At 50.6% G+C, this 27,958-nt stretch overlaps 1 protein-coding gene across 1 annotated transcript in view; it reads right to left on the bottom strand.

The window, feature by feature from the left end:
* Positions 1–27,958, bottom strand: part of Zfat (zinc finger and AT-hook domain containing) — a 154,345-nt gene that overhangs the window by 92,217 nt on the left and 34,170 nt on the right. Inside the window, exons 3-4 of the mRNA XM_051202514.1 lie at positions 22,148–22,399; positions 423–611 (exon numbers count right to left, since the gene is read on the bottom strand). Coding sequence (XP_051058471.1) covers positions 423–611; positions 22,148–22,399 — 441 coding nt within the window. The remainder of the gene's footprint in view (positions 1–422; positions 612–22,147; positions 22,400–27,958) is intronic.

The raw sequence follows: 27,958 nt of genomic DNA, 5'->3' as shown, positions 1-27,958 counted from the left end.
ATGGAAAAGGAAAGATAAATAGAAACGTCTAGTACTGACAGATGTTGAGTGAATACCATCAGAATGGGAAGCGGCCGGGCAGTGTCGGCCTCGGCCTGCAGAAGAGCCGTTGCACTTGTGGGGACTGAGTAGACAGCTCCCACCAAGGAGGCAGCCACTGCAATATCACAGGAGCACCTCCAGCTGAGGGGCTGGGGAGAGGCACAGAAGGGACAGTTTCTGCACACCTGAATGACAAGAGTTGGCTGTGGAGACGGGCATAACATCCCCAGGGGATAATGAGGTCTGTGATGACCTCACATGCATACATGACTAAATGTAGCTCCACTAGGACGCCTAACACATAGGCTCTGACCCAGCCCTCCTTCCTCAGGCTGTGCTGCAGGCTCTCACTGTATCATCTCCAGCCTGTCATCGGTCACCTGGAATGGCTTCATGAGCAGTTAAGACCACACTGATGATGGGTTTCTTGGCTCCCGAAAGCTGCCCTGCCTCCTTTCCTGAGATCTTCTGGACTTTCTCTGTTTTCTGAGCCCGAGGTCTTTTTGGAGCCTTTTCTCGATCATCTTCTTTGCACTTCTTTTCTAGCTCAAGGTCTGACTCGTTGTTACCTAGGGAGCAAATATCAAGATGTGTAAGCTATCCCTTCATGCCCGTTGAAGAGGAAATAGGACCCTTACTGGAGGGGATGGCAAAGAAGATGGCTTCCCTGCAGCATCTTTATACCCACCCCCATTCCATCTCTCTCTCCTGGTCCATAATGCCAGGCAGGACATTGTGCTAGTCAAGTACCATTGCTGGCTCTTCACAAACTCAATGAATGTAAAGCACATTCATTGTATCCAGGGCACAGTCGGGTACCAGGAATGCACTGCTGGACAAAGCAGCATAGACCTGGGCTCATTTTCATGAAACATTATTAATATCAGCACTGCAGATAAAATGGCCTGATTCACAGTCCAAGCAAGCCCTGCTCTTAATCAGCTTACACTTCCCAGGCACTTTCCCTGTGCCAGGCATGGAGGGCACAGGACAAGATCATGCCAACAAAGACAACAGGTGTGCTCAAGAGCGGTCTCTGCTCTGTGTGGCATGAAACGAGTAAGGAACAGCATGGTGGGCTCTAGCTGAGAGGCCAGGAAGGCCCTGTGGGGTCGTTAGATACGGCTGAGTGAAAAGGCGAGGGCGGATGAGGCGTTGGATGGGAAAGATAGAGGACCTGTCATGAGGAAGGAGCTGTGTGGTCCAGGAAGGCGTGTGATTAAAAATGGCCATGCTCCAGGATGACAAAGACGAGGGATAAATACTGGGCTGACCATCTTGGTGTCCACAACTTCATGAGAAAGTAGAAGTTGACCCAAACAGGTGTCAAGAGTAAGAAGTAAGTCCAGGACATCACGAACACTGTGAATACGTCCAGTCTCCTTTGGTAAGAACATGGAGCCCAGCATTATATAAGATATACACTGTGCCTTGCCTGGCCCTGCTGGGGACTCCTGGGAGGGGGGTGATTATCACATCTTATGATGGCTCAAAGGAAGATGGTGGGTCTGGGTTTTTACCGGAAGTGTTGTTTCTCAAGGCAGGCTGCCGCCTGGCCTTTCTTAAGACAAGGAGAAGCCAAGCAAAACATTTAGGGCTGCATGGGATCTGCTGGCTCCCATATGCATCTCTGGAAGGCAATTGTGAGCCACTGAAGCCTCCCAACCCAAGGAACAGGTGGACTGTCTTGAAGCCTGACTTGTAAGCCATGCTGCAGAGAAGGAAATAAATGGGCTCACAAACCATTCAAATGCATGGGTCACAGACATACAACAGCAGCCATGACATTGCAGCCTCGGCATTAGCCTAAGGAGTGGAAATAGCCTCCACATACCGGTGAAGAACCAGGGGTCAAACAGCAGGACAGCAGCTGCGAGCGAGATGAACCAGGGAAGCGGGGGCAGGGAGAGCTGTGCTAGAATCACCAAGTCTGAAACGACCCACCTGCGGACAGCGCCTCCAGCGTCTGGAGAGAACACTGGGAGTGACCCCACACACCCATGGATGAGACGCGAGCGTAGGGCACACACGAGGGATGCACACACACACACACACGTGAGCAGACCGGCGTGTTTGGGAAAGTGCAGGGTCACAAGGGGTTATAGGGAGGGGACATTGAAACCAAGAAGCAACGAGGCCGAGGAGGGGCTGGGGCACACAGGGAGACAGGCAGAAGCCAACCTTCAACGCTCCCCACATCTCAAGTCAGCTCCAGCCAGCCCTACACAGTGTACAGCAGACAACCTAGGGAGCGGATTCTCCGCAAGCCATGCTGGCGGAGGCGAAGCTGAGGGAAGAGAATGACCAAGCCAAGCATTCACACCGTAAACCAGCACAGTGCTTGCCAAGTTCCCGGATCATCTCCAGACCTGAAGGAAACGGTCTCGGGTTAAACTTTAACAGATTAGTATTAGTAACCAGTTTGTTAACATTGAGCGACAGAGGAGAGAAGGCTGAAAGGAGGCATCATGAGTCAGAACCGCATGCTGCCTTCCAAGGCCCCAAGTCAAGGATGAACCTGCACTACGCGGTCAGATCCCCGAAGGCCACGCAACGGGCTCTGCACCCGGTCGTCAAGGCTACTGGCAGAGCCCACATGATATGAAGCAGCTTGCTGTGTACCATGCCTCAACAGCAATTTTTGCCTTGTTTTATTTTTTTAGCAGCTGTAACAAAAACATTTCCAAAGGCCTACCAATTGTCTGAGGCACAGACATCTTCTCGACACCTAGACATTGGGTGATACGTGCACATAAATACTGCAGCAGGATAGTTCAGATGCTATAAAAAGGTAGAACAACATTTAATGGTTTATTTTTTTTTCCTCTGCTTGTAAAATGATGTCTCGCTCTATGACAGAGTTCACCATGGGATACAATTCAATATGTGGGTGATATGCCAAGAATAGATGTGATGATATAAAAAACAAAGGACCTGAGAATCTGAGTTTGCCGTAAGCTTATCCTGGCTAACAATATAAATCCACAGCAAGAGAACAAGGGCACACACTGTCAGCCAGGCTAAGGGAAGAGGAGGTCACACATGCTGCGGGATGGATGGGAGCAAGCTCTGCCATAGGCGGAGGTGTACACCCGGCAGAAACGAGAGCAGGCAGACGGCGGGAAGCCACATCAGATTAGGAACGGAGGGACCTGGCTTAGGTAGGGAAGATAAGATGGAACCACCTCTCACGTTAACCACCGCAGCCACTCTGACTCCCTTCTTCAGGCTGCTATGTGGTCAAGCTTGCATATGGTTATTTCCCCACCGCTGTGGCAAAATACTTGATAGGCTCAGCTTAAATGGGGAGAAGTCTGATTTGGCTGATAGTTCAGAAGGAACATTCCACCATAGCACAAAAGGTACGGTGACAGGGCTAGTTCCAGTGCATGGCCATCGGGGAGTGAGGTGGCTGGTCATACGACTGGCAGTCAAGAAGCAGAGAATTCAGACCAAGACCTGCAACCATCAAAGGTCACCACCAGCCAGTATCTCCCCTCCACTCCAGGGATGCCACAGCTACAACCTCAACTCCGCCCTCTGCAGCAATGCCACCTTCCTTTGTCAGAACGGAGAATATACAGTCTGAGTGCCAGAGCCACAGGACCGGGGCTTGGCCAGTGACACGAAAACAGAAGGGACCATGGGGGAAGCAAGAGGCTTAAAGGAAGAGCATGTTTTCCCATGTCTCTTGAATGTGTGGTATGTATGTATGTATGTATGTCCCAGTGGTATATATGTAGGGGATTAGTAAGAGGGATATAACTATGACCAAGGTACAGTGTGTGTGTGTGTGTGTGTGTGTGCATGCGTGTGCGTGCATGGCGTGTGTAAAAGTGCTAAAATGAAATCTACAAGCATATACGCTGACCCACAAAATTAATTGGCAGAAACCCTGAAGGGCAGAGCGAGAGTGAATCACACAGTCTCGGTGCTCCGGCCGGCAACCACCACTTCCCAGCAGACCCATCAGCACAGCCATTAGTCCCGCACCGCATGCAAACGGCCCACACCCAACTGAAGCAGTCACTGTGGTGCAGCTGGCACCGTCAGTCACCAGTCACTGTCACCAGTCACAGTCACTGCAACACTGTCACCGGCTGCTAACGCACCCTGACAGCACCCTGAAAGTTCAACTCTCACGCCTACAGTAGAGTCCACGGCAAACCCTCAGCGCGTTGATTTGGGGATTCTTTTCCTAGGGAGTTAAGTGGTGACATATTGTTTATAATCTAATAAAGCCACTGGGGATCAGAAAAGCAAAGCTAACCACAGCCATACAGCCAGGCACTGGTGAGACACGCCATTAATCCCAGCAGCCACACTAGCTACGCACAGAGGCCAGGCGACGGTGGCACACGCCTTTAATCCCAGCTCTCGGGAGACAGAGGCAGACAGACCTGTTTAGTTCAAGGCCACACTGAGCTACACGAAACTGACCCAGTCTACAAGAGAAACAGCTCACACAAAGGTGACCTCCGCACTTGGGATCCCAGGCCTTTAATCCCAGCACCAGGGAGGTGAAGGAGGACATGCCTGGGCAGAGAGAGGACTATGAGGCGGGAGGAGTCTGGGGCTCAGTGCGCTCTGAGGATTCCTGGAGAAAGCATCATCCATCTCAGTCTGTGGTAGAGGTAGGAACTCTCCAGTGGCCTGGCTGCTTTGCTTCTCTGGTCTTCAGCTTGAACCCCAGTATCTGTCTCTGCTTTTATTATTATTATTATTATTATTATTATTATGTGTATCACAGAGATACAACAGTCTCCCTCTACCTTACAATGGGGGGGGGGGCATCAACAAGCACCAATCAGTATGCGAGAGGTCCCTCACAAGGCAAAAGCAAGAAGCTCTGTGTATGTCACCTGTGCATGTCACCAGCCAAAGCAGCCACAGCACTGAAAACTCCCACTCCTGCAGAGATGATGGCTGCATGGACGCAGTTCCCCTGCAGCCTCCTCCACACTCTATAGACTCCAGCACATCCCACACCATGTGCAATTAAGGCAGAAGTATGTACAAACAGCCAGGAAGGGCAGGCAGAAGTGGCTGGAATCTCAGGGAAGGATCCAATGACCCTCCCCAGCCCACTCCCTCTGGGAGGGATAGTTACGGGTCCACAGGACTGGTTTCAGGGTCACTTTGAGCAGTCGGGGCTAGGATGATGAAGATACTGGCCACTGTGTCCTGAGAATGATGCTCTGTGACACGCCCAGTTCCAACTCCTGCTTCCTGGGAGCATATCCAGGTCAACTGCCAGCAGCAACGGCTACATCCAAAGGAATGCAAGCTAAGAGCCGCCACCACCACCACCAGGACTACCCAGACTCTCCCCAGTCCCCAGGAAGCACACCAGTAGCCTGCAGTAGCCACACTGTGCCTAAGAGCCTCCAGAACCTGAGTACTACGCTTTGGGACACAATGGGCCAGGCGGTACCCTGAGCATCATGGGAAATGGTTCTTGGAGGCAACCACTGTGTATGTCCCTGGAGGACACACTATAATTAGTATGGCCACGCAGAGACCTGTCTGCACACTTGCTCCAAGGCAAGGGCCCAGGGCGCTTGGAGAGTAGGGAAGAATTCCGGACTAAGACAGAAGGACGGCATGGGGGCTGGCATAGAGAGCTGGGTGTTACAGACGCCCAGCCAAGTGTACAGGGATGCCCAGCTCTCGCCTCGAGCCCTGTGTGCCTATTCCTGGCGTCCTTGCTTCCAGATCAGCTGCGTGAGTATCAGCTTACATTCCCCTCACCTAGTACTTCTTTGTGGAAAGCCAATAGGTAGAGGAGGAAAGAGAAGACATGTCGATAGCAGGGTCGGGGTTTTTTGTTTGTTTTGGCAGCCTTCTGTTCCCTCCATTTGGACAGCACCGTCAATCCTCTTTGAACTTGTTATGGCTGGAATATAAAATGATTTTGAACAATCGATCTCCAGCAGGTGGCGCTGTTTGAGGCGGCTGTGGAAGCTTCAGGACAGTGGTGTAACCAGCAGAAGTCCATCTTGTGACTCCAGCCTGAGTGTCCTGCTCCTGACTCAGCGCTCAGCGCTCCTGAGAGAGAACGAGCCTTTCCTGCCATACCAGCTTGTATGCTCTGAAAACCTGAGCCAAAATAAACCTCTCTTCCTTAGGCTGCTTCTGTCAGCAATGGCCTGGCTGTTGGTGGGTTTCCCAGGACCCTCACTTCACCCATCTATGTGGTTTCCGAAGCTGCCTTTTCCCCTCTGAAAGACCTCCTGGACCTAAGTTGGCCGGCGGTCGTGCTGGCAGGAGCTTCTTCACACGCCTAGCCTTTCCCAGCCCCAGCTTACAGACTTCACGGCCTTTCGATGAGGGGTTTTAAATAGACTCTTCCTTCCTCGGAGTTACTGACTTTGGAAACTTTCCTGCCTCCTGCCCCAGCTAATGACTACATTCTCTGTAGCTTCCTTTCCTTTGGAAAATTCGGTAGCTCTGTCTGTAATGGATCTGCTTCTTTGGCCAGTGGTCTGCTCACAGTGAAGGAAAGCCCCTGTGCCTCCAATAAGCATCTTACATGGCAGGGGAAGGCTTGTCATGATGTGAGCACAAAAGTCAGTCAGTCCCCAAAGCAGGACATGGTCCAGCTGAGGCAGTTAGGAGCAGGCCTTGGCAGGCAGCGGGAGTGAGCATTTCTAAGTGTGGGCTATGCCCTGGGTTCTGAAGCAGCTAACACATCTCACACCAACATCCCTAGTACCAGTAGGCCAGGAAAGCTGCTGAGTCCAAGGCTGTCTTCGGCTCACCCCTTTGTCCTCTGTCTCCCTAGTCAAACAAGGCTCAGTGACATCGGCACGGTCCAGCCCATTCCACAGGGCAGCTTCCACAGAGACCGAAAGGCTGCAAATCTCAGATGAGGAAAGCCATCCGTTCCTTGAGCAAATAAGAAGGAAGATCCTTCAGGTGTCTGCTGCTACACAGGGTACTGGGGACTCAGAGAAGGGCCAGGTCTGCCGCCTGTCCTCTGGCGGTTCAGAGTCACCCACAGATGACAGTGACCCCAGTCATACAGCACACTGTAGCTGCCACTGCCTGTCCCCTCTGCCCCTGAGGACTACTCCAAATTCCTTAGAGGGGGAAGGAAACCCAGGTGCAGGCAGAGCGACAAGCCTGAGACCCCCTGGTGTGTCAGACCACTGGTCTGTCTGTCTGTCTGTCCCACTGTCCCTCCCTGCCTCTGGAACTATGCAACGTGGACAGTTAGAGAAAGTGCATGGAAAGGAGTCAGCTGCATGGGTAGTTCCAGGGTGGAAGGAGACCTTGGGCAAGTAGCAAAGCCTTTATTATGTAAAAACGACCTAACAGAATACATCCCAGAGGCAACACAGGGGCCTGGCTGACACTCTGGAAGAGAGGTTATCAACCTTCCTAATGCTGCAACCTTTTAGTACAGCTCCCCATGTTGTGCTGACCTCCAACTATAAAACTGTTTCATTGCTACTTCATAACTGTAATTTTGCTGTTGTTGTTATTAATTGTAATTTAGTACGTGACCCCCTGCCCCCACCCCGCAAGGGGGTTGTGACCCAGTGGTTGAAATCACTGCACTGGAAGGCGATTGCCACAACCATCACTGCTGTCTCTGGAAAGCTTCCAGACAGTTCATATAACTGCAGCTGCTAAGCAGCCCCCTCACCAGCCTAGCTCACTCAGACAGGCCCGGGCCATCTGTGCTTAAGGCTAATTTGGCCAGAATAAAGACGGACATTTGCTCTGTGTGCCTTCAGCTGAGTCTCCACGGACAGCACCAGGCTATTTGTTCCTAATCACTTTATGCAGATGAGCAACCCCACTTGAGCCTGGGCAAAAGCCTGCCATGTACTCAGTTGCACAGCTGGCTCCTAGAGCAAGAGATGCAGTGCCAGATCCAGGCATTTGCAACACCATTAAGGCTGCCTAGGGTATTCCCAATTCTCCTGGCTGGGCAGCCATGTTCCTTGCAATGAAGAGGCAATTCTGGGTTCAGCAGACAAGTGTTTATGTCCCCCACACAGAGGAAGATTGGACACTTAGCAATAAAGACCCTGCTAAAGCTGCCCCCTCACTGAGATGGCAGGACATGGGTAAGAGTGAGGGGCGCCCCAGATGAAATCCAGGCTCCCTAGCTAGTGCCAACAAGAAATGTGGGGCATAGATGTCTCTTGTTCAAGAGGATGGCTGACCGACACCCTTCTCCCTCGGTATAGGGTAAGTGCCTGATGAGGGATGACTGAAGAGCCGGCGAGCTGCTGTTTGTCTGTTTCTGTGAGTATGCATGGTCTTTTCCTGCATGTATGTCTGTGAACCACGTGCAAGCAACGTCTGCAGAGGGCAGGCAGCAGTGGATGTACCGATGCAAGAGTTACAGATGGCTGTGAGCTGCCCTGTGGGTGCTGGGGAAAGGGCCCGGTCCTCTGGAAGAGCAGCCACTGCTCTTAATGGCTAAGCCATCAGCCCGGCCCCAAGCTGATGTCTTTTAACCAAGTTCTGAAAGTACAGCCAGCAAAGGGAGATGGGGTGTGGGGTGCAGGCGGAACCCAGGTCCCCCAGATGCTCTGCTGTAGGGGTGTGTAGTTGCACAATGCCTTGAGGCTGGAGTGCTTCCAAAGGTGTACGTAGGCTAACTCTAAAGCTTAGCCTCCAGCCCGTGGACAGCGGAGGAGGGGGCCCCTCTAAGAGGAGAGCGAGGGCTGGTGAAAAGTCAGCCCAGTGGCCCCAGCCCCAGCCCACTGGGAACGGAGTCTCTTGGCTTCCTAACACCATGAGTTAGGTAGCTTTGCTCCACGATAAGCCCCCTGTGCTCCCCGTGGGGTACTTACTGTCTCATCACAGGCCCAAAAAAAAGCAGAGCCAAGTGACCACGGACTAAAATTCCTGAGACTATGAACCAAAATAAACTTTTTCTCTTTACAATCCTTTATCATAAGTGGCAGAAAATCAGTTATCATAGTGACAGGGGAAAAAAAAAAACCAAGAGGATTATTTTTCAAACTGTGTTGTATGTCTAAAATGACTTTTCAACAAGTTCTAGAAAAGATCCTATCCATAGCTGAAACATGTCCTAGACACTTAAATTTAGGACAAACTGGGAGATGCCAAACCCTTACAACGTTTTCTCAGTCCCAACTGATAAGCTGTGTCATCGGGAAGGGTCAGAAGGCAGTATCAACCCCACCAGCAGCTGTGGGGTTCACACTAAACCTCCCAGCCATGGTCTACACCACCTGGTCCTTCTCCTGCACTCAGCATCACAGCAGAGAGAGAGAAGACACACTGCTATACTGATGCCTTGTTCCCGGCAGGCAGAACACCGTCAGGAGCCATGACCAGAACTCAGCTCCATTCCCATACGTGCACACACGCGCACGCACACACACACGCACACACGCACGCACACACACGCACGCACGCACGCACACACGCCTTTCTAAGCCAATCGCTCCATATCCTTTTTCCCCCTCCAGCCTTTTATAAACCCATGCTTTCAAAGGGCAAGGTCCTTAGCCCATCAAATCCTGTGTGGTACTTCAGCATCGTGTGACTCCAGCTGTGACTATCAGCACACTGGGGTGGTGAGTTTTCTAACACTTTTTAGTAGTAGGACCTTTTTAAAGTGACCTCCTCTGGCAATTTCAGTATCATCAATCAATTCAGACATGCCAACTAGAGTAGATGTGGTGGGTGGGGCCCCAACATCTCCCTCTCACTGCCTTGAACATCTGTCCTTGGTCCCTGCAGCTCCATCCTCTGTGTATTTCTGAAAGGCCCTGGGAACGGCATCAAAACTGCTGGAGTAGGCTATGCCGGGTACTTGGCCAAATGTCTATGGATGTAAAGGTCAGCTTCAGAGATCACCAGACGCAATGTCAAGGGCATCACAGCTGAGATCCTGTTCAGCTTTTGCGCTGGGGACATTTATAACTCTCTAAATCTACGAGCAGCATGTGCAGAGTGACTCACTGTGAGACTCACAAGAGAGCATTCACAGTGGCCTCTCACACAGTGAAGAGGGCCCACATGAGGGGCCCTCAGGAAGTGTCTGCCACATTGCAAGTCCAGCTCAGATCTGGGATGAAACTCAGTTATCTCTCCCACCCCGCCTCCGCTACCTAGTCTAGTTCAATTACACATGGTCAAACACAGTCTGAAAATTTGAGACATAAACAATTCAGAATTTTAAACCACTCTTATTGCAATATTATCACGATCAGTTTATTAGTAGTGATTGTTATTAATCTCTTCCTGTGTCAGATTTCTTTTATATTTTTATTTTACATCCCGATGGCAGCCTCTCCTCCCGCTCCTTCCCTCCCCCTCCTCTCCTTTCCCCGCCCCATCCAGCCCTCCTACATAATTGCTCAGAAAGGGGCAGGCCTCTGCGGCTTCAGCAAAGCATGGCACATCAAGCTGTCCTAAGACGGAGCAGCTCCCCCTGTATTCAGGCCGGGCAAGGCAAGGCAATTCAGCATAAGGGATTGGTTCCCAAGAGCCAGTCAAAGCACTGGGAACAGGAGTCACACAACTGTCACATGTGCAGAGGGCCCAAGTCAGGCCCACGCAGGCTGCGGGTTGTTGGTTCAGACCCCCACCCTGTTTCCTATGATCCCTGCCCCCTTTCTTCAGCAGGACTTCCTGAGTGCAGCCCAGTGCTTGGTCATGGGTCTCCTGGGCCAAGTTCCTAAATCAACCCTAATCATAATCATGCTTGTTTAGGGAAAAAAATGTGATCACAACTGTGACCAGTATAGACCAGCAGCATGGGCAGAGCTCAGCACCACGCAATGAAGGTGTTGGGCATCCTCTGGGGGCCTAGCAAGGTGTCCATTCTGGTGAGGAAGGACCAGAGTCCCCACGCCTGGATTTGTTTTGTGTTAGTGAAAACTGTGACCCCTATGGGCCGGCTCTGAGAGTGGGAACTGGGAAGAGATTGGGTTGTACCAGCAGCCTCACCCTGCTACCTAGCCTTGTGTACTCCCAAGTTTCCGACAACCGTAACGTTTAATTTCTTGACATCTGTGCAAAGTCTCTATGTTTCGTTTCCTTTGCAAATGAACGTATTTTAAAAAGTGATGACACTGCACAGGAGAAAGCAACCCTTAGAAAGGGAAACAGGTGTCCCTGGACGGCATGCACACTGTTCCCAGCCCTTCCCCTGCACGGGGGCCTAACACCCTTGCGTGCAGCGGTGTGCTCAGGCAGAGTACTAGAGGCAGTCACTGCAGAGGAGCAAAGCCTGACCTGTCCTTTTAAGGGTAGATAAGAAGAAAAGGACCCATGTACCCTAGGATCTGTAGCAGTTCCACCGGCGTCTCTGAGCCACACACCATCCTTCTCTTCGGTTTTGTTTTGTTTTGTTTTGTTTTTCTGTGAAACAGTCTCAGCTGTCCTAGAACCCACTCTGTAGACCAGGCTGGCCTCGAACTCACAGAGCTCTACCTGTATCTGTCTCCCATGTGCTGGGATTATATGTGTGTGCCATCACTGCCCAGCTTCTCCATTCTTCTTTACCCAATTTTCATCCCCAGGGCTGAACCACAGGGGTCACGCAATAGACCCCAGAGCCTCTGGTTTCAAACCGGGTCTGGTCACTGCAGGCACTGACAGTATATATAAAGTAGGGTGAGCATTTATTCCTAGACCCCCTCGCTGGCAACTGATCACTGAGTAACTTCATCTCTACCCCTAACTGTAACAGGACTCCAGACCTTAGGAGGCTCCCAGACCTTAGCACAACTGACTCCATGATGGAAGTACCGTTGAGGCCATAAGACCCAGCGTTCAAACAGTACCACCTGCCACAAATGAAAACAAAGGTCTAATCCATCCAAGTCTCTAAATCTACGAAGTGCGCCTTGCTTTTTGGCGCCTGTAGCTCTGCTTCTAGCTAACTGTTCTTGTTAACTGACGTATGTCACCCATAACATGCTTTTGTGCTTACAAGCTCACACTAAGAAAGTGTAACTGCTGACCAGGCTAATGAAGACTCCTATTGGTTTAATCCTGTGTCCTAGTGTTCTCCTCTTGGGGATGCCCCACAACACAATCCCGTTGAGTCCTGAGCTCTCCCAACCCTAGCCCTTTACCTGTTTGGGTAACATGACCCCAATGGCTCCTCCATCCAAGCCTCATCTCCTGGAGCCTCGCTGTTCACCCATCCATAAAGGCAAGCTTTTTCCCCATGTGCCTCTGGTGAACCCAGGTCCTCAAGACCTGAACCATCTTCTCACACCCTGGGCAGCGGCAGCAGCATCGGACACTGACGCTGGAGCGCTGTGCCAACAGTCTGGCTCCATACTCTGACACAGAGCATCCTCTTGTGCATCTGCGGTCCATCGAATATGGTCCTCAACCAAAATTAACTCATCCTTTCTACCAGACCTGCTTATCACCCCAGCATGGGCATGGTCAGTGCCACTGTCAACCGAAGCTCCTGGGTCAAGAACAACACATCCCCCATCTTCTTCCCTCTCTAAAGCAGGCCTCTTCTATCAATCTTCACTGCCGAATCAGACACCTCGGAGTCCTGCACGGGTCCTCATGTCTACTGTGTGGTGGCTATCTCCTGTGTGTCTATGTCCATCTTCTGCTCTCCAGACACTCAGAACTCAAAAGACTGCATTCGTCTAACTCGTTTGGTCCCCCAAGTCTACCGTGGCCCCCACCAGCAGCACAAGCTCAGGGTAAACAGAAGAGAATGTGTGTGCTCAGGAAGCTACAACGGACGTCCTCGGCATCTTAGAAGCACCACGCCCAGACAATGTGCTACAGGCTGCCAGCCCTGGGTCATCCATTCCAGGACAGAGAGCAGGTCCAGAGGACACCCCACTCCCCAAATTCGGGAGCCTGTCCCCCTCTACCTAAGGAATCACTTCCTCATCTCTGTCAGAAGGGACAAATGCTATCTGTGGTACCTATCAGTACACAAAGTGCATGCTGGCCGTGGGGCTCACTGGGTATCACAACTACCCGTGGTTCTTCTCAGCTCTTCTCACCCCGCCCCTACCCTAAACTTCTCCAGCCCACTGGCTTCTCTTCCGCCAGCTTCTCATTTCCACACAACCCATTTACGCCAATGCACACACTCACTCTCTCTCTCTCTCTCTCTCTCTCTCTCTCTCTCTCTCTCTCTCTCTCTCTCGTCTTCCTCTCTCGGTCCCCTCTCTCCTGGTAACCTCTTTCTCTCTTGCTCTCCACCCTACTGCAGTCTGCTGGCCATGTTCTAGTTACTTCTTTCTCTCTCTGCTCTGGATTCTTCCAGATGCCTCTGGAGTACTCTTCCTCCTATCTACAATACAAACCTTCCCCTCAACCGGGCCCTCGGAGCTCTCAGCCTTTGGCTGGCTCTGAGACACTGACAAACCAAGTGTTAGTACAAAATATCCCAGGGCAAGATTCAGTGAGCGTGGCAGGTCCCTGAAAAGATGCCCAAGCATCATCTCCTCCCTAAAGAGACAGGGAACACGGGCAACAGACCAGGTGGGATGCAGAGCTTCTCACTAGCCCGCACATCTGTTGCCAGGCTAAAGTATCAACAGGACTTTAAGCCGTGGGAGCCTGGGACAGGCAGCAATGCAGGACACGGCCTCCCAGAGGCTGTGATCCTCAAAGCAAGCCCTGGATCTTGGGGAGTCTCAGAGACCTAGGCTCAAGCCTTCCTCCCCCAGCCTTAGCAAACCTCTCTAGCCTAGCAGACCCTCCATTTCTTAACCCGAGGGAGGAGAAGACATCTGCCCTGGCATCCAGCGGTAGAAGGAAGCAGGCGCACAGTGCCTTGCAGGGCAGCTGGCTCAGGTATGCACTTGAAGAAGGCAGCAGTGCTGTAGAGCCAGCTGCTAGGCTTCCCAATACTCTGACCTAGCTGTCTGGAATTGCACTCGAGTGGGGGAAGCTTGGGCCTCCATCACTTCTGAAAGGTCCAGAGGAATGTAAATGGAAGCCTTGCCAGTCTGATCTCCCCGGCCCATGTCTAATCCCCTACAGCTTCCCATGTGCTCACAGCTCTAGGTGACCAATTCCCTCTTTCCCCAAGAACGCCGAGGATGAATGTGAACCTGTGCAAAGCATCAGAGACTTGTAAATATCAAGCACATGCCTGTGCATCCACCAATCCTCACCCTCATCAGCAGTGCGTATGCTGCAGGCACCATACTCCTCAGGAAGACAAGAAAAGGACTGCCTAAGGGGGCTGAGAGGACTCTGCAAGAGGCAAACCCTGAAATAATCTAGGAGGCAGCTATCGGCCAGACATGCAAAGGGGTAGTGAGTAACCTGAGACAAACATCCCATCTCAGAACATACTCATCAATGACCTAGATGATGGGACATGGGAGGGACTTGAGCAAGATGCACAGGTCCCCTGTGCTCCCCACACTCTGGGATGAACAGGTTCTTAGGTTCAGAAGGAGAACCAGGAGACTGGGGGGGTGTGAGAGTGAGTGAGAAGAGGCTGTGGTGAGTCTGCCATGAGGAATGGCAACCCTGCCAGCGTGGCCTAGAGAAGGAACAGCTGAGCCATGAAAACCCGGGGCAAAGACCAAAAGGACGGCAACACCCGTAGAGACAACAGAAGCGGGCGTGCAGTACCCTCTGACTGCACCAGGATCCTGGCCTTGCACAAGCCCCAAGCGACCCAGGAAGGATGCACAGGAGCAGAGAGACTTCTGGGGAGCCAGGCTGACCCAGGAGAGAGGATGCTGGGGCTGAGCACAGAAGAACCAGCACAGACCTGTGGTTCACAGATAACCAGGCGTCCGCTGGTGTAGGAGAGGGCAGGTGCCCTAAAGAGAAGGCCTCAAGGCTGTGCCCACGCCCCATTGGGTCAGGACCACCGAAGGGAGGATGGGTGGTTATTCAGAGTGGAAGGAAAGAGGAGCCTCCCACGCAGGAGAAGAGATGGCAGCTTCAGAACACTAGGAGTGTCCTGCGTTCTTCCCCGCGGGTGGGAATAAACAGTAAGCACCTGCTGTCTCCCGCCTGCTGCAAACCCTGTGGAGCTGAGGAGGGATGGCATGCCCACAGAGCCAGCAAGCTGCAAGGTCAGGGTCCTGACGAGGAAAGGAAGTGACCATTTCTGCTTTAGCCCCCAGGGTAGCAGACCCCAGCAGGATGACCCCAGCAGGATGGAATCCCACCTTCTAAGCCACAGGCGTCTGGTAAACAGGCTCAGAAGCTGCCCAGGTAACACAGGCAGGGGTGCACACAGAGAAGAGAAGCCAGGGGCTTCTGGGAGGCCTAGGCTGAGCGCAGGGGCTGACCCTGGGGCTGAGCCCTGTGGTTTAGAAATGAGCAGGGATTGGCTGGTATAGGAGAAGGCAGGTGCCCCAAGGAAAAGGCCTCAGTGTTAAGTCAGTGCCCCGCTGGTTTGGGGGCTGCCAGGGTTCTATGACAGCTGAAGGATGGGTGTGTACTCCGAGTAAAAAGCAAAAAGGAGAGGGTGGCCCGCATGAGAGAAGGTGAGACAGTACCACACCAGAGCCTTCAGAGCCACTGCGTACTCATGGGGGTAGAGCGGGCTGGGGTGGGGGGTTGCAGCCAGGCCTTAACTACCCCGGCAGGGGACACAGGGTGAACAGTAGCGGGTGGGCTGGGGGGCATCTCCCTCAGGGGTAGGAACTCGGTTGTTCCACGTTCTGAAAAACTACAGCTCATTCGGGGGGGGGGGGGCAACTTTATAGACTGAGAGGAGGGACGCACTTGCAGACCCCTGCACAGCCCAACTCAAACTCTGGAAGGAAACGGAACTCTGCTTTGCCCTTCCGATCTTTCCACGCTTTTGCATGTTTTGCCAGGCTTGTTAACATTGCTACAGCAGCATATACATCGGAGGGCTTGACTAATTACCACGTCATAGGAAGCAGGCTGTCTGCCTATGCTTTCTCCCTGTGAAATTGAAGCAGAAACAGCAAACACCCCCAAGAGCTTCTACCAGGAAGAAGCGAGCTGGTATTTGTGTGGCACTAAGTACAATAGCTGGGCCACCACAGGGACAACAGACACAGCCTAACGACTCAGCAGGGAACCGTCAGTCTCCTGCGGAGAGTAACAAGATCTGGCAGGTGAGGAAGGCTCGAGATTGAGACATCAGGACGGTGGGGACAGGTACCAAGACAGATGAAGGCAGAAGCTCCATAAGAACTTAGGTGAGAGATTCTCACCACACACTACAGAACCCTAGTTGCCTGTACAACAGCCAGACTGAACAGAGCCAAGCAGGATACGCATAGGATGCCAGCCCACACAAACAGAGGAACGTGGACGTGAGTAGAAGCCCTGGGTGTTTTTAGTAATGGTTACCAAGCAAGTATTTCCTGTTCTCTTCTACACTGGAATCATGGCTGGACTACAAGCAATTTAAGATCAGGTAAGGCCGTGTGATCCCTCTTGGCTGACAGTTCTGTGATGGGCGGAATCGGAAGGGATCGGAACAGCCTGGGCAGGAGATTTGAAGAGGCCGATCGAAGGGAACATGAACCGTGCCGGGGCCATAGCTACCACAGCCCAGTTTGCTCTCACCCTGAAGCAGTCCATCCTCAGGGAGGCTCCTTAAGTCAGAAAACAACTCAAAACAGCCTCGGAAGTCCCTGAAATCGGCCAGATCCAATAGGCCCCACCCCTTCCAAGAGCAAGCAGTAAGGACTGCTAGACAAGCCATACTACAAAGACGACTCAGGCAACCCACCTGCCAGAGGCACTCGACCTTCCTAATGCTGCGGCCTTTTAATGTGGTTGCTCACGGTGTGGTGCGCCCCAACCCCACCCCACCCCACCCCACCCCCGCCGCCACCGCCAACCATAAAATTACGTTTGTTGCTCCTTCATACTTGCCATTTTCCTACTGTTTATGAATCTCAGTGAACTTATCTGTTCCGTGAGTAGTTGAGAGAAACAGGAGCACAAACAGGCAGCAGAATGAAACAGCCAGCATCAGCATTCATCTTCTCACGGGGAGAAGTGTGACGCACATTCAGAGGGCTCTCTCTCTCTCTCTCTCTCTCTCTCTCTCTCTCTCTCTCTCTCTCTCTCAATGCAGTCCAGAACCTTCTCCATCCACTGCTGCCCCAGTCCCAGCAGAAGGCACAGAGTGGAAGTACAGGCCACATCTCCAAGCACACGGTGTCTTTGGGATGACCGGGAAGCTACTGTGTGTTCTGACAAGGAGTGTATTTAACACCAGCAGTGGGGAATTTTTTACAACCCTCTTTGCAGAGAACGACCCCAGAAGAACAAACTCTGAAGGCGCTGAAGCCCCTTTCACAAACTTGACATGCTGATTCCTGTAGGCTGAAAAATATTTTTCAAAAACACCAGCTGTTTCTCCATAACAACGGCGGGGAGGGGGGCAGGGACCATTTCTTCTCCGGTTCCTCTTGCTATTGAAACGCAGAAAAAAATAAATAAATGTTGAGTACATATTCAAATATTCAAAGTGTTACTTCAACTTGCCAGGGTTCAGGAGAGGGGAGAAAGCCAACTTACTGTGTTTCCTTGTAATTGCCGTAACAAGCTGCAGAGTCAAGGTCAATCTCTGAAATGTCACTGAAGCACTGTTGACAGGGTATGTACTGGGGATCGGGTGACTTTCCCGTTGCAATGCCGCCGTACTGGCAGACTTGGGGACACAGTGCAGGGTGAGGAGCGGGCCCCAGGCAGCTGGGCACAGGGTGCTTCCACGTGTTTGTGTTCGAAAGGCACCCATGCGGACCAGAGGAGGGAAGAGAGCAACAATGTCTCTACCTTCCCATAAGGCGTCTGTGAAGTTAAAGTCCTAGGTCACCTGAATCAATGAAGAATGAGGCTGTTTTCCACATGGCTAATTTCTGTGTGCCTGATGATCCTGTTAGGAGGACCGTGCCTGCCTGCCTGCCTGCCTAATTATCACAGGGTGGACTGCAGACAGCAGGAAGCATGCAGAGGGACCCACACTTCTTCCAGGTGGATGAAACCCTCACTCTCCTAGGCACAGGCAACGCTGACGTTCAAGGAAGGAGCATGTTAGTGTCAGCACAAGGCAGGCCAGGACGAACAGAACTTGCTCCCCATCTCTCCCCAAAAGAGCGGGGGACTCTGCATAAACACCTTGGCTGGGCCTAGACTCCTCAGTGACTAAAGTAGAAATGGAATTTAGACACAAGGCTGTTTGGGGGGATCTTTTGGTTTTTTAGCCAGTCTTACAGGATCACATACTGTGTTGTTCAATTCATACACCATTTGGAGACCACATCAGTGGACGCCTGTTGGGAGTGTGGGTGTGAGGAAAGGTGAGCCTTGAGGAAACAGGGCAATTGTGCCCCCTGCTGGCAGACGGCTGACAAACCTATATGGGTGACAAGTGACCTGAGCCACCCCAGCACACTCAGAATCTTCATCCTAGCTTTATGTGAGGGTGTGGGGACGTCACAGGGCCGTTACGGGGCCGTTGTGCACTGTCTTTGCAACCCCAAAGCACGATGTTTGTTTTTTGAGGGTTTTTTAGACCTTGAACTGCAAGACCCTTGTCTTTTCTGTAGATCTTATATTTTAACATATTTCATTAGGTAACACTTATTAAGAATTTCTTGACATGAATATATTGATCATATGTGTGTGTATATACACATATATGTATATATGTACATATGCATGCATAACCATACTTCCAAAGTTATACAGAAATATAATTTCCAAACATATAGACTGAGCAAAAGCACATGAGTAACAAATCTACAGGCATACATTTCTATAATTTGAGGACATGACGGCAGCCCTCTGGGTCACAATAAAAAGGAAAAGAAATTTCTTCCAGAGAAATGCAAGAGACTTTAAGGACAAATGACAAACTGGGGGGAATGCTCTGAGCACGCAGGACAGCCCAGAGGCACGATGAGTTAAAGATATGAAAGAGGGTACCCCAGCCATATACAGACACAAGAGCCGAGCCTTCCCATGCACAGAAAGAGCCCATTAGTGATGAAGGAACAACAAGTTAAAACAGCTTTGAAGCATGATTTGTATGAGAGAGCAAAAGTGTAACAACAGCGTACACAATGGGGACAAAGGACGGACGGACGCAGCATTCTAGCGTCAGTCTGATAACACCTGAATGTGCTGGAATGCAAAATATTCCCTTTTTACCCAAAATTATGTGATGAGGCCTTTACTTCGGGCAATAATGTCCTGCAAGCACTAGTGATAAAACTGACCATTAAAGACAATTTTAAAACGTCCCTTAACCATAGGCCCGCACCTATAAAGAAATATTGTGTGGTATCTAAAAATGACAACAGTTGGCATTTGCTCATTGTTTGGGATTGGGATACCTAGCAAAAATGGTCAGAAGAACCACAAACAGGCTGTCAATCTTTTGCACGCTGGGAGTAGTGGCACATTCCTTTAACTGCAGAGGCTGAGGAGGACAGATCTCGTTGTGTTCAAAGGCAGCCTGGTCTACATATCAAGCTCCAGGCTAGTCGGGGATACCATCATAGTGACCAATGTTCGCTTCTAAAGCACAGTAACGATGCCTTCCTCTTGAGGTTCAGAAATAAATGAGGTATTCACTATGAAACTCTGAAAATATACCCTACAACCTAAGAGGTACTAGAAAGCAGCTTGTATAATATTTTTTTTTTAAAAAAAAAGTCTTAAAAAGCATACCTGGGAACATTCTGTTTTATAAGCTTACTTAACACACACACACACACACACACACACACACACACACACCCATTTTAATAGAATTATGCCACACAAGGTGATAATGTTCCCCTAGGGCTCCCCACAGGGCACCTAACAAACAGCCCAGTGCCAAGCAAAGGACACCTCCCTTCAATTTGTTGGTCAGGGGTCTGAGGAACCCTGCTCCAAATGATAAAGAGTGCTGTCCTTGACCTTGGCTGCCTCTCAGAATTTGAAGGTAAGTCCCTATTGCTGAAGAAATCATATACATCAGACACAGGACTTGGAGGGATGGAGCCAGATCTAATCTGGAAGCTTCCTTCCCGAGGACTGATTCAGAATGAGCTACACAAGTTGCCAAGGGGGGGGGAAAAAAATCAACAGTTCTACCCAGTTGTTAAGCCTAAGAACCACAGCAATGCCTGACCTAACAAGTATTCCAATAGTGCGACGGTGACACTTAACATCTTGGTAATAACTAACAGCTGTCTAAAGCCATCCAATAAGAGGGAATGCTTGATACCGTTCACCTAGCCAATTACTCCTAGCTGGAGAGGTCACAGACTATAGAGAAGAAACAACTACCATTTCCCTAAATCGATATGGCTTCTCCACTCTGAACACCACCAATCTTTACACCACAGGGAGGTGTGGCTCTCACTCCTCACCAATGCAGCTTCATTCTGCAACAGTTGGAGGCCACTGCTGAGCTGTACAGCTGATCAAAACGCAGGGTGAGTGACCTCTGAGGTGGCATACACCCGGCTGATACAAGTGTAGACGATGGGAAGAAACACCGTAGGAGTTAAAGGACCAGGATGCCTGCTATAAGACCGCATCTTGTAGACAAGCTAAGGATGCTGTACCCATGAAATCTCACAAATATGGTTTCCTGAGAAAGACATGCACAAGGACCATACTAGTTGATGTGCCTAGAGAATATAGGAAATGTCCCAAGGCCTAACTCCTAGATGAAGAACTTCATGCAGTCAAGGGCAGCAGAGAGAGGAGCAACATTCTCCAGGGACCTTCTCTCAGTATGTTATCCAACCTCAAGTGATCAGCCCTGAACCCATGAATATAAGAATAACACTACGCACGCACGCACGCACGCACAGACGCAATAATAATTGTACAGGATGAGGGATGAGCCCCAGGAATGGTATGAGTGAAGAGTTGGAGAGGGGAAAAGAAAGTGTAGAAGTGGTGTAAATATAGTATACTCAGTTATGAAATCCTGAAAAACCATTAAAGATGAGGGTCAGTGGTTAAATGCACACTGCCCTCCCAGGACCCATTTAGAGCACGTATTTCCTGACTAGGCACAGTTGGAATCAGGAATTTAACCACATGCACAGACACACACCTAAGGAGAGAGATTTCTCTAGGTGTTTGTTTACAATTACACACAAGAAGCATGTTAACACAGATTGTCACTGACTGTGCCAACATTGGAACATGGAGACCCTGGAAGATGATGCCATGGTGCCACATAGCAGGGTCATCTGGAGTGGGAAAAGGTGAACTAACGGCTGCCAGGCCACCACCATGTTGGGATTCTGTCAGCATGCAAAATGGCAAGGGTCACATGATCACCCTTAGTGCTCCTGAGGAGCCTAGAAGGATGTGTTAATCAGCTGCCACAGATGCTGGCAGTGAGCCTCGGCCACCCACCTGGACGCTTGTTAAGTCTAAATTGATGAATTACTTAATAATTCATCCGATCTGTGCTGGGATTTTGCATACCAAGCATCCGGCCTCATCGCCGGGAGACATTTACGGTAAATAAATTAAGAACAGCCATTCAGAGGATGGCCTGACATCAGAGGCCAGGTCCTCTTGTTACCTAACAGACACCAGGCAAATGCCTTCCCTTCGGGCCACGTGTGTGGTCATCCTCAGCCCCCACTCAGGCTGCTTCAGTGAAGCAGTCTAGCCAGGAACATAGCCAGAGGAAGTGCATGATGCTTTGTCTTCAAGAACACCCACCACGGGCTAGTATTCAGTCAGCAGTGACCAATCAGCCTGGCACCCTGGACATCCACTTAAATGTCTCCCTACCTCACACTCAAGCACTGTCCAGGCCCACTCTGTTCATATTAGCCCTTGATGACCGGTCTTCAAAGTTTTGTTTACAAAAGCTCCCTGTTTTCCCAACAAGTGAACTCACCAAGATGGAGAAAAAGAGTTTTCCCACAGCTCCTCTCCAAACACCTCTGACCATCATGCTGTGGGTTTCACCTACTCCATGATGTTTTTACCTCAAGGACTATTCTGGGGAATAGTAAACGGCCATCATGAACCAGATGGAGAGACCTGCGTGAGCGAGCACACACACACACACACACACACACACACACACACACACACACACACACCGCTTCCAAGCAACGCGCCTAAAAGCAGACACTGGCTGTTCCTGAAAGGTCTCCATGAGCACCTGGCATGCAGTACTGACCTGCATCCCCTTCCTCCTCGCCCAGGTTCAGCACAATGATGCATATGTGCTTGCGCAGCTGGCGTGTGTTGGAGAACTTCCGGCAGCACTTGCTACACTCCAAGCTGCTTGGAGCCAGGCCGCTCCCTTCCTCTGGGGCCAGGGGACCATCCTCACTGGGACTCACGAGGCTTTCTACCATCTCCTCTTCAGTGCTGGGCTTCTTCGTGGAACCCTTGGGCCTGCCTCTCTTTCTCTTCATAACCAGAAACTCTGTAAAGGAAACAAGAGTCACATGAGGGAACAGAGCAGGACAGTCGCTCACCTTCTTTGTCTACGTACGATCATGTTCTGTGTTTTGTTAAAAGTGAAAAGTCTGAAGTGGCCTCCCAAAATCACCAACTGCAAATATCTTTGATGCTAATGGCTACTGCGTCTACTAATGGTAATCGATTTTGCAATATCCTGTTTCAAGGCTACCAAATGGTCAGAACCTCTGCACATACTCCTTCAATAAAGCTGGAAGGGGGCACAGGTTCAACTTGTGGCGGCGGCTGGCAGTACACAAATCCTGCCCCTTATTAAGCCTCACTTCCACTGAAATCCGGTTCTCAGAGATTGCAAACGGTTCTCGGGGACTGCTGAGAGTAACACATTCCTAATGGGTTATGCAACCATTCTTATTATGTCAAAGTCTCAAACTGTCCTGGTAAAAAGGAGGGGAAAGGCACTATAATGTAAAGCCACAAATTAGAGGGTGAAGGATAATAATTGTTTTCCAAGTTGCCTAGTGACCTGGGGACTTTTAAATAGCATGATCAGATCTGCTTCAGAGTGAGTTCCAAACTATGCTACAACAGCGCTCTGGTTCATGAGTGTTCGTCATGAAAATACTTCCACAGTGAAGATGAGATTGAGCAGGAAGGCGGAGCAGTGGGCAGAACGGCACAGCACACGCAGTCATGTGACTGGGACTAATGCACTTACATGGATGTGATGTCTGGGAGGGGCCCTGAGACAGTCTAAGAAGGGGATGGCCTATGGCCACAGCTGGTGACACCCTGATGCGGGAGCCAGCATCTGACAAGGCCTGGGGGTTGTGGAGAGGGTCCTCGGGCTTGGTACCATCTTAGTGAAGGCTTGGCTGTGGAATGAGCAGGTGAGGCTCACATTAGGAGACACCAGCCACTTCATTCGATGCTAGCACTGCGGGACCCTTTCATTAAGAGGGCCACCCAAGCCCACAAGGCAGGGAGGTGGGAACACAACCCACAGGCAGAGCAGCTTGACTGTGGTTCTCCAACTAACAAAACCCAGGGTCCCCAAGCATTCGGGGACACCAGGCACTAGAATGGGGCAGGAAGTTGACGAGACGAGGAGAATTCTGGGAAAGGTATGCAGAGCAAGACACACAGTCACCATGTGAGCTGCCAAAGGAGTAACAGTTCTGGGTATTCTCCGGTAAGCCAAGACAGAGCTAGCCAGTAAGAAGCCCTAGCCACCAGCCAACAGTTTAATAATTAATAGAGCATCTCTATGTGTTCATTTGGGGCTGAAGTGGCAGGACCTGGTGGGACAAGAAAATCCAGCAATAGGAAGTTTCCCGGGAATGGAGCTCCTGTGGGACTGAACCTCCACAGAGCTACAATGCCAAGCACAGGTCAGCCCTGTGCTCTCTCTGGCCTAGGTAGCCAGCACAGTTTCAGACTTCACTCTATCTCAGCAGGGCATTTGGAATGGGTAAAAATGGGAGGAGACGGTGCTTACAGATATGAAAGCACACGAGGACCAGACAAAGCAGCCAACAGACTGGAGCCCTCTTGTCCCTTTCCCAGAACGGGGTACCACCACGGACAGAGGCTGTGTCCCACAAGGACCAGTTGCTGGGCACTGAAGCCTCAAGAAAGGAACCCAGTAATAGAATGAGAACAAAATACTTATATCAAGGTCTTGAAAACTGCCTATCATTATTCATTACAGCAACATATGCAACCTGAAGGAAGAATTACCGTCCTTCCTGATGGGTGTGTCTGTGTCTGAGTAAAGGCTTTGGCTTAGGTGGCACGTGATGGGAACCTTGTGGCATGGCGTAACACCTCTGACCTCCAGAGGGACCAGATGCAAAGGGTTTGGAAGCCCCAGGAGAGGGGAGATCACACATGAGCAGTATGTCTTCCAGACCCCTGCAACAGCTCTGTGCACTGACTGCTTGAGAGACTCCCTGGGGGAGTCTTGATCTCGCGGTGCACGAAGGATGGAAGCAGGTGCTGATATCCAGCACGGTGTGGGAAACCCAAAGCTCCAATGAGAGTCATCCTAGTCCTCGATACAGGACTCTGCAAGATCCTCTAGCAAATTACTGAACCTGAGGAACACCACAGCAGTCCCCCAAATTGCAGCTAGCCATTCAAAGAGGGTGGTCCTTACAGTTAGGGAGCCTGCACGGGACCAAGCTAGGCCCTCTGCATGTGTGTGACAGCTGCATAGCTTGGTCTGTTTGTAAGGCTATGAAGATGGAGAAGTGGATGGGGGGTGATGGGAGGAGAGGAGGGAGGGGAACTGCGGTCAGTACGTAGAATAAAAGAAAGAATGTTAATTAAATGAAATAAAATTAAAAAACAAAAACTAAGAAGGTGCTCCCGAGGCCCTGCAAAGGGTGTCCTGTGCTTTGTCCAGGGACACCGTGCTGGGCTGGCGTGTGCTGATGACATGTGGTCGGAGCGCAGCAGAGTCAGTCATCAGCAGGACAAACCATCTGTGGGTTCCTCTGCCAGTGAACTGGGGGCTCTCTGCAGGCAGGGTCCTCCTGACTACGCCTTACATCCCCGAGCACCTAACCCAGTGTCCGGACCCCTCGAAGTCAGGCAAACTAAACTAATGAGCAGCGTGGAATCTGGCGGTTAAGGAGGAAATAAAATCAGCCCTGAAAGCTTCCAACACAACAGCCACAAAACTAATCTCCCATCCTCTACATCCATAATTCAGATCCTCGAAACCAATTAGTTAGGGAAAAATGAAATATTCATAAATGAGCTTGGAATAATTTAAGTTCTGAAAACAAGTTGCTGCTGTCAACCACCCATGTTTCATGAAGAGCTGAGAATTCTGGGGCTCGGAGGAAAACCATGCAGCCTCAAGTCAAAGCACCAGGACAGGCAGGGCTGGCTTCCTCCTCTGCTCCTCCCTGAATCCCTTGTGTCACTGGGCTCTGGCCATTTGTCCTCTTGTCTGTCCAGTAAGCTCTCTTTCCAGTCTCCAGCAACTGTGTCCGCTCATGTCTGTACATACCTCCTGTCCCAGGATTTCCTGCCACTGGCCCTTGTCTCCTTACCATTTCCTGGCTCTGGAGTGTTCTCTTGCTCTGCATAAATCTGCCTCAATCCTCAGGCAAGGCATGGGGGAACTCAGTGCACCGGGCATGATGCATCGTTTGTCTTCTCAGAAGTGGAGCAGCTCTGATTGGTCACACAACCCAGACCCTCCTAAGACTGGACTGTTACCATCCCTCACAGAGAGCGGGCTGGCAGGGGCTATCAACCCTCTCCATCCTACACCAGCCTCCCAGACACGTCTCAGGAGGTGCGAGATGCATGGAAGGCAGCAGGGTAGTGGAAGGTAGGCTCCATCTATGGTGGGACTCTTTGGTGAAGCAGCTGATTTTAGGTCTTATGTGCTCCCACAAGTAACCCTTCCTCTGTGCTCCTATAAGTGAGCCCAAGGAACTCACTGCTTCACCAACACAGACCTGGATTGAATCATTCTCTGCGCTGTCATTATTGCTTTATTCTGGGAACACACACACACACACACAGAGGGAGGGAGGGAGGGAGGGAGGGAGGGAGGGAGGGAGGGAGGGAGAATGAACCTCCACTTTTCTTCTGTTTCCCCTTACACACTGTCCAGTGCAACTGCTCAGTTTACTGAATATGCACATATATCCTGCCTTCCTTCCCTCGCCTACGTCCACTTCCTTCTCTGCAAGCCAAACCCAAATACACATCCTAGAATATGGTCCAGTCCAAATCATATCATATCACCATCTCCTTGATGCTGCCAACAGCTACTGAGGCAGGATCAGCCACATCCTCACTTGACTTTCTCTCTCTCTCTCTCTCTCTCTCTCTCTCTCACACACACACACACACACATACACGCACACACACACATACACGCGCACACATACACACACATATATACATACACACGCACACATACACACACATACACACACACACACACACACACACACACAGAATGTGCACTCAACCACTGCTTCGTACATCTTTTTCCTCTCCTCCTAATATAAACCCTGCGGCTTGTGCTACCTTTTAATTCCTGGTTCTCACTGGATCTTAAACAGAACTGGAGAGGAGTAAGCAGGTAAGTAAAAAAATAACCACTGTGTGAGGATAGTGTTCTAATTTTCCAACAAAAGAAAGGGGTAGAGTGCAGTGGTCATCTACACTAGAGCCATGGTATATCTGAGCCCTTAAATTCAACTCTCTTTGTTATAAAAAAAAATAATAATAACCCTTGTAGATCCAAGGCCAAAGACCCTGTCAAAACCCCCAAAATAAAACATTTAATAATGTAAGCCATTTCTTTGTAGACCACTCAAGCTTGTGAGGCTCTTTTCCAGTTGTTCTCTCGTTTTATTGTTATAAAAACTTTGTGAGATGTGTATACCGGACGCAACTCACTCTGTAGGAAACAAACAAAAGAGCCAGAGGTCCCCAAGGCTTGGCTCTTTTTGCAGAACCATTAGCTGAGCACACAGAGCTGGAGTGCGCTGCCCTAGCTCTCTCACACAAACTTTACCCTGGGGATGGCTGATGACGGCCAGCTGTAAACATCTGGATGGACCCGATGTGCAGAGCAGAGAAAATGCCTTTGAGTCAGACAGCCCAGATTCAGTCCTCCCTGAAGCGCAAGTTTCTAGGCACAGAACAGAGTCCACTGACGGAGCCTCTGTTATAAATGTGGCAGTGTACTCAGAGTGACTGACAGGATGGCAAATGTTTCTTCTCCCACCACAGCCTTAACATTTCTTGGCTGCAACATCCTCGTTAAGGAATTACTACCTTCCCAAGCCGGCCATCGTTAGATAATGTGACTCCTAGATGTGTGTGCATTCCTGTTCACTGTGACTCCGTGTATGTTCTTCCTTGACTCTTTCATTTGAAAATAGCTCACGCGCCAAGAAACCAATGTAGAATTAAGGTCACACTGGTTTTATTATGGCTGCATCTTGGATAACTAGTTTCCCCGCGCTCTCCCATGGCAGCTTGGTCTCTACTCACAACAGCTCCAGACCTGGGAAAATCTGGAAAGACTAACATGCTGCAGGACCCTGACAGTTGATCTTCCTGACATTTATTTCCGAAGCCCAGGAAGCAAGAGGGGAGACAATGAATTATTTATCAGAAGCCAGGGAGCGTACGCCTGTTAGGCTTCTGAACAATGCCATGCCCCTCTGCAGGGAAAGACTGTGCCCTGTCCTACAGCACAGCTGAGGCACCAGAGGTCAAAGGCCGACGCTGTTCACCCCCTGCACGTTTATCGGCCACACGGTGACACTCACAGTGAATAACGTGGACGCAGGTTCACCACAGGCATCGGGCTGGGCACTTCACAGGTGCTCCTTCTGCACTATTCCATTACACAGCCAGGAACACTGAGGCAGGGCGGAGAGACGGCTCCAGGGTTAAGAGCTCTCATTTGCAACTTCTTAGAGAGAGGCCAAGTTTGTTTACTAGCAAAAGCCTGTGACTCCAATGCCATGGAATCTGATGTCCTTTTCTGGTTTCTATTGGTAACCGCACATGTGTGGTA

This window comes from Phodopus roborovskii, unplaced genomic scaffold (genome assembly GCF_943737965.1).
Source record: "Phodopus roborovskii unplaced genomic scaffold, PHOROB, whole genome shotgun sequence".
NCBI lineage: Eukaryota > Metazoa > Chordata > Mammalia > Rodentia > Cricetidae > Phodopus > Phodopus roborovskii.
This window is presented reverse-complemented; position numbering and strand designations above follow the sequence as displayed.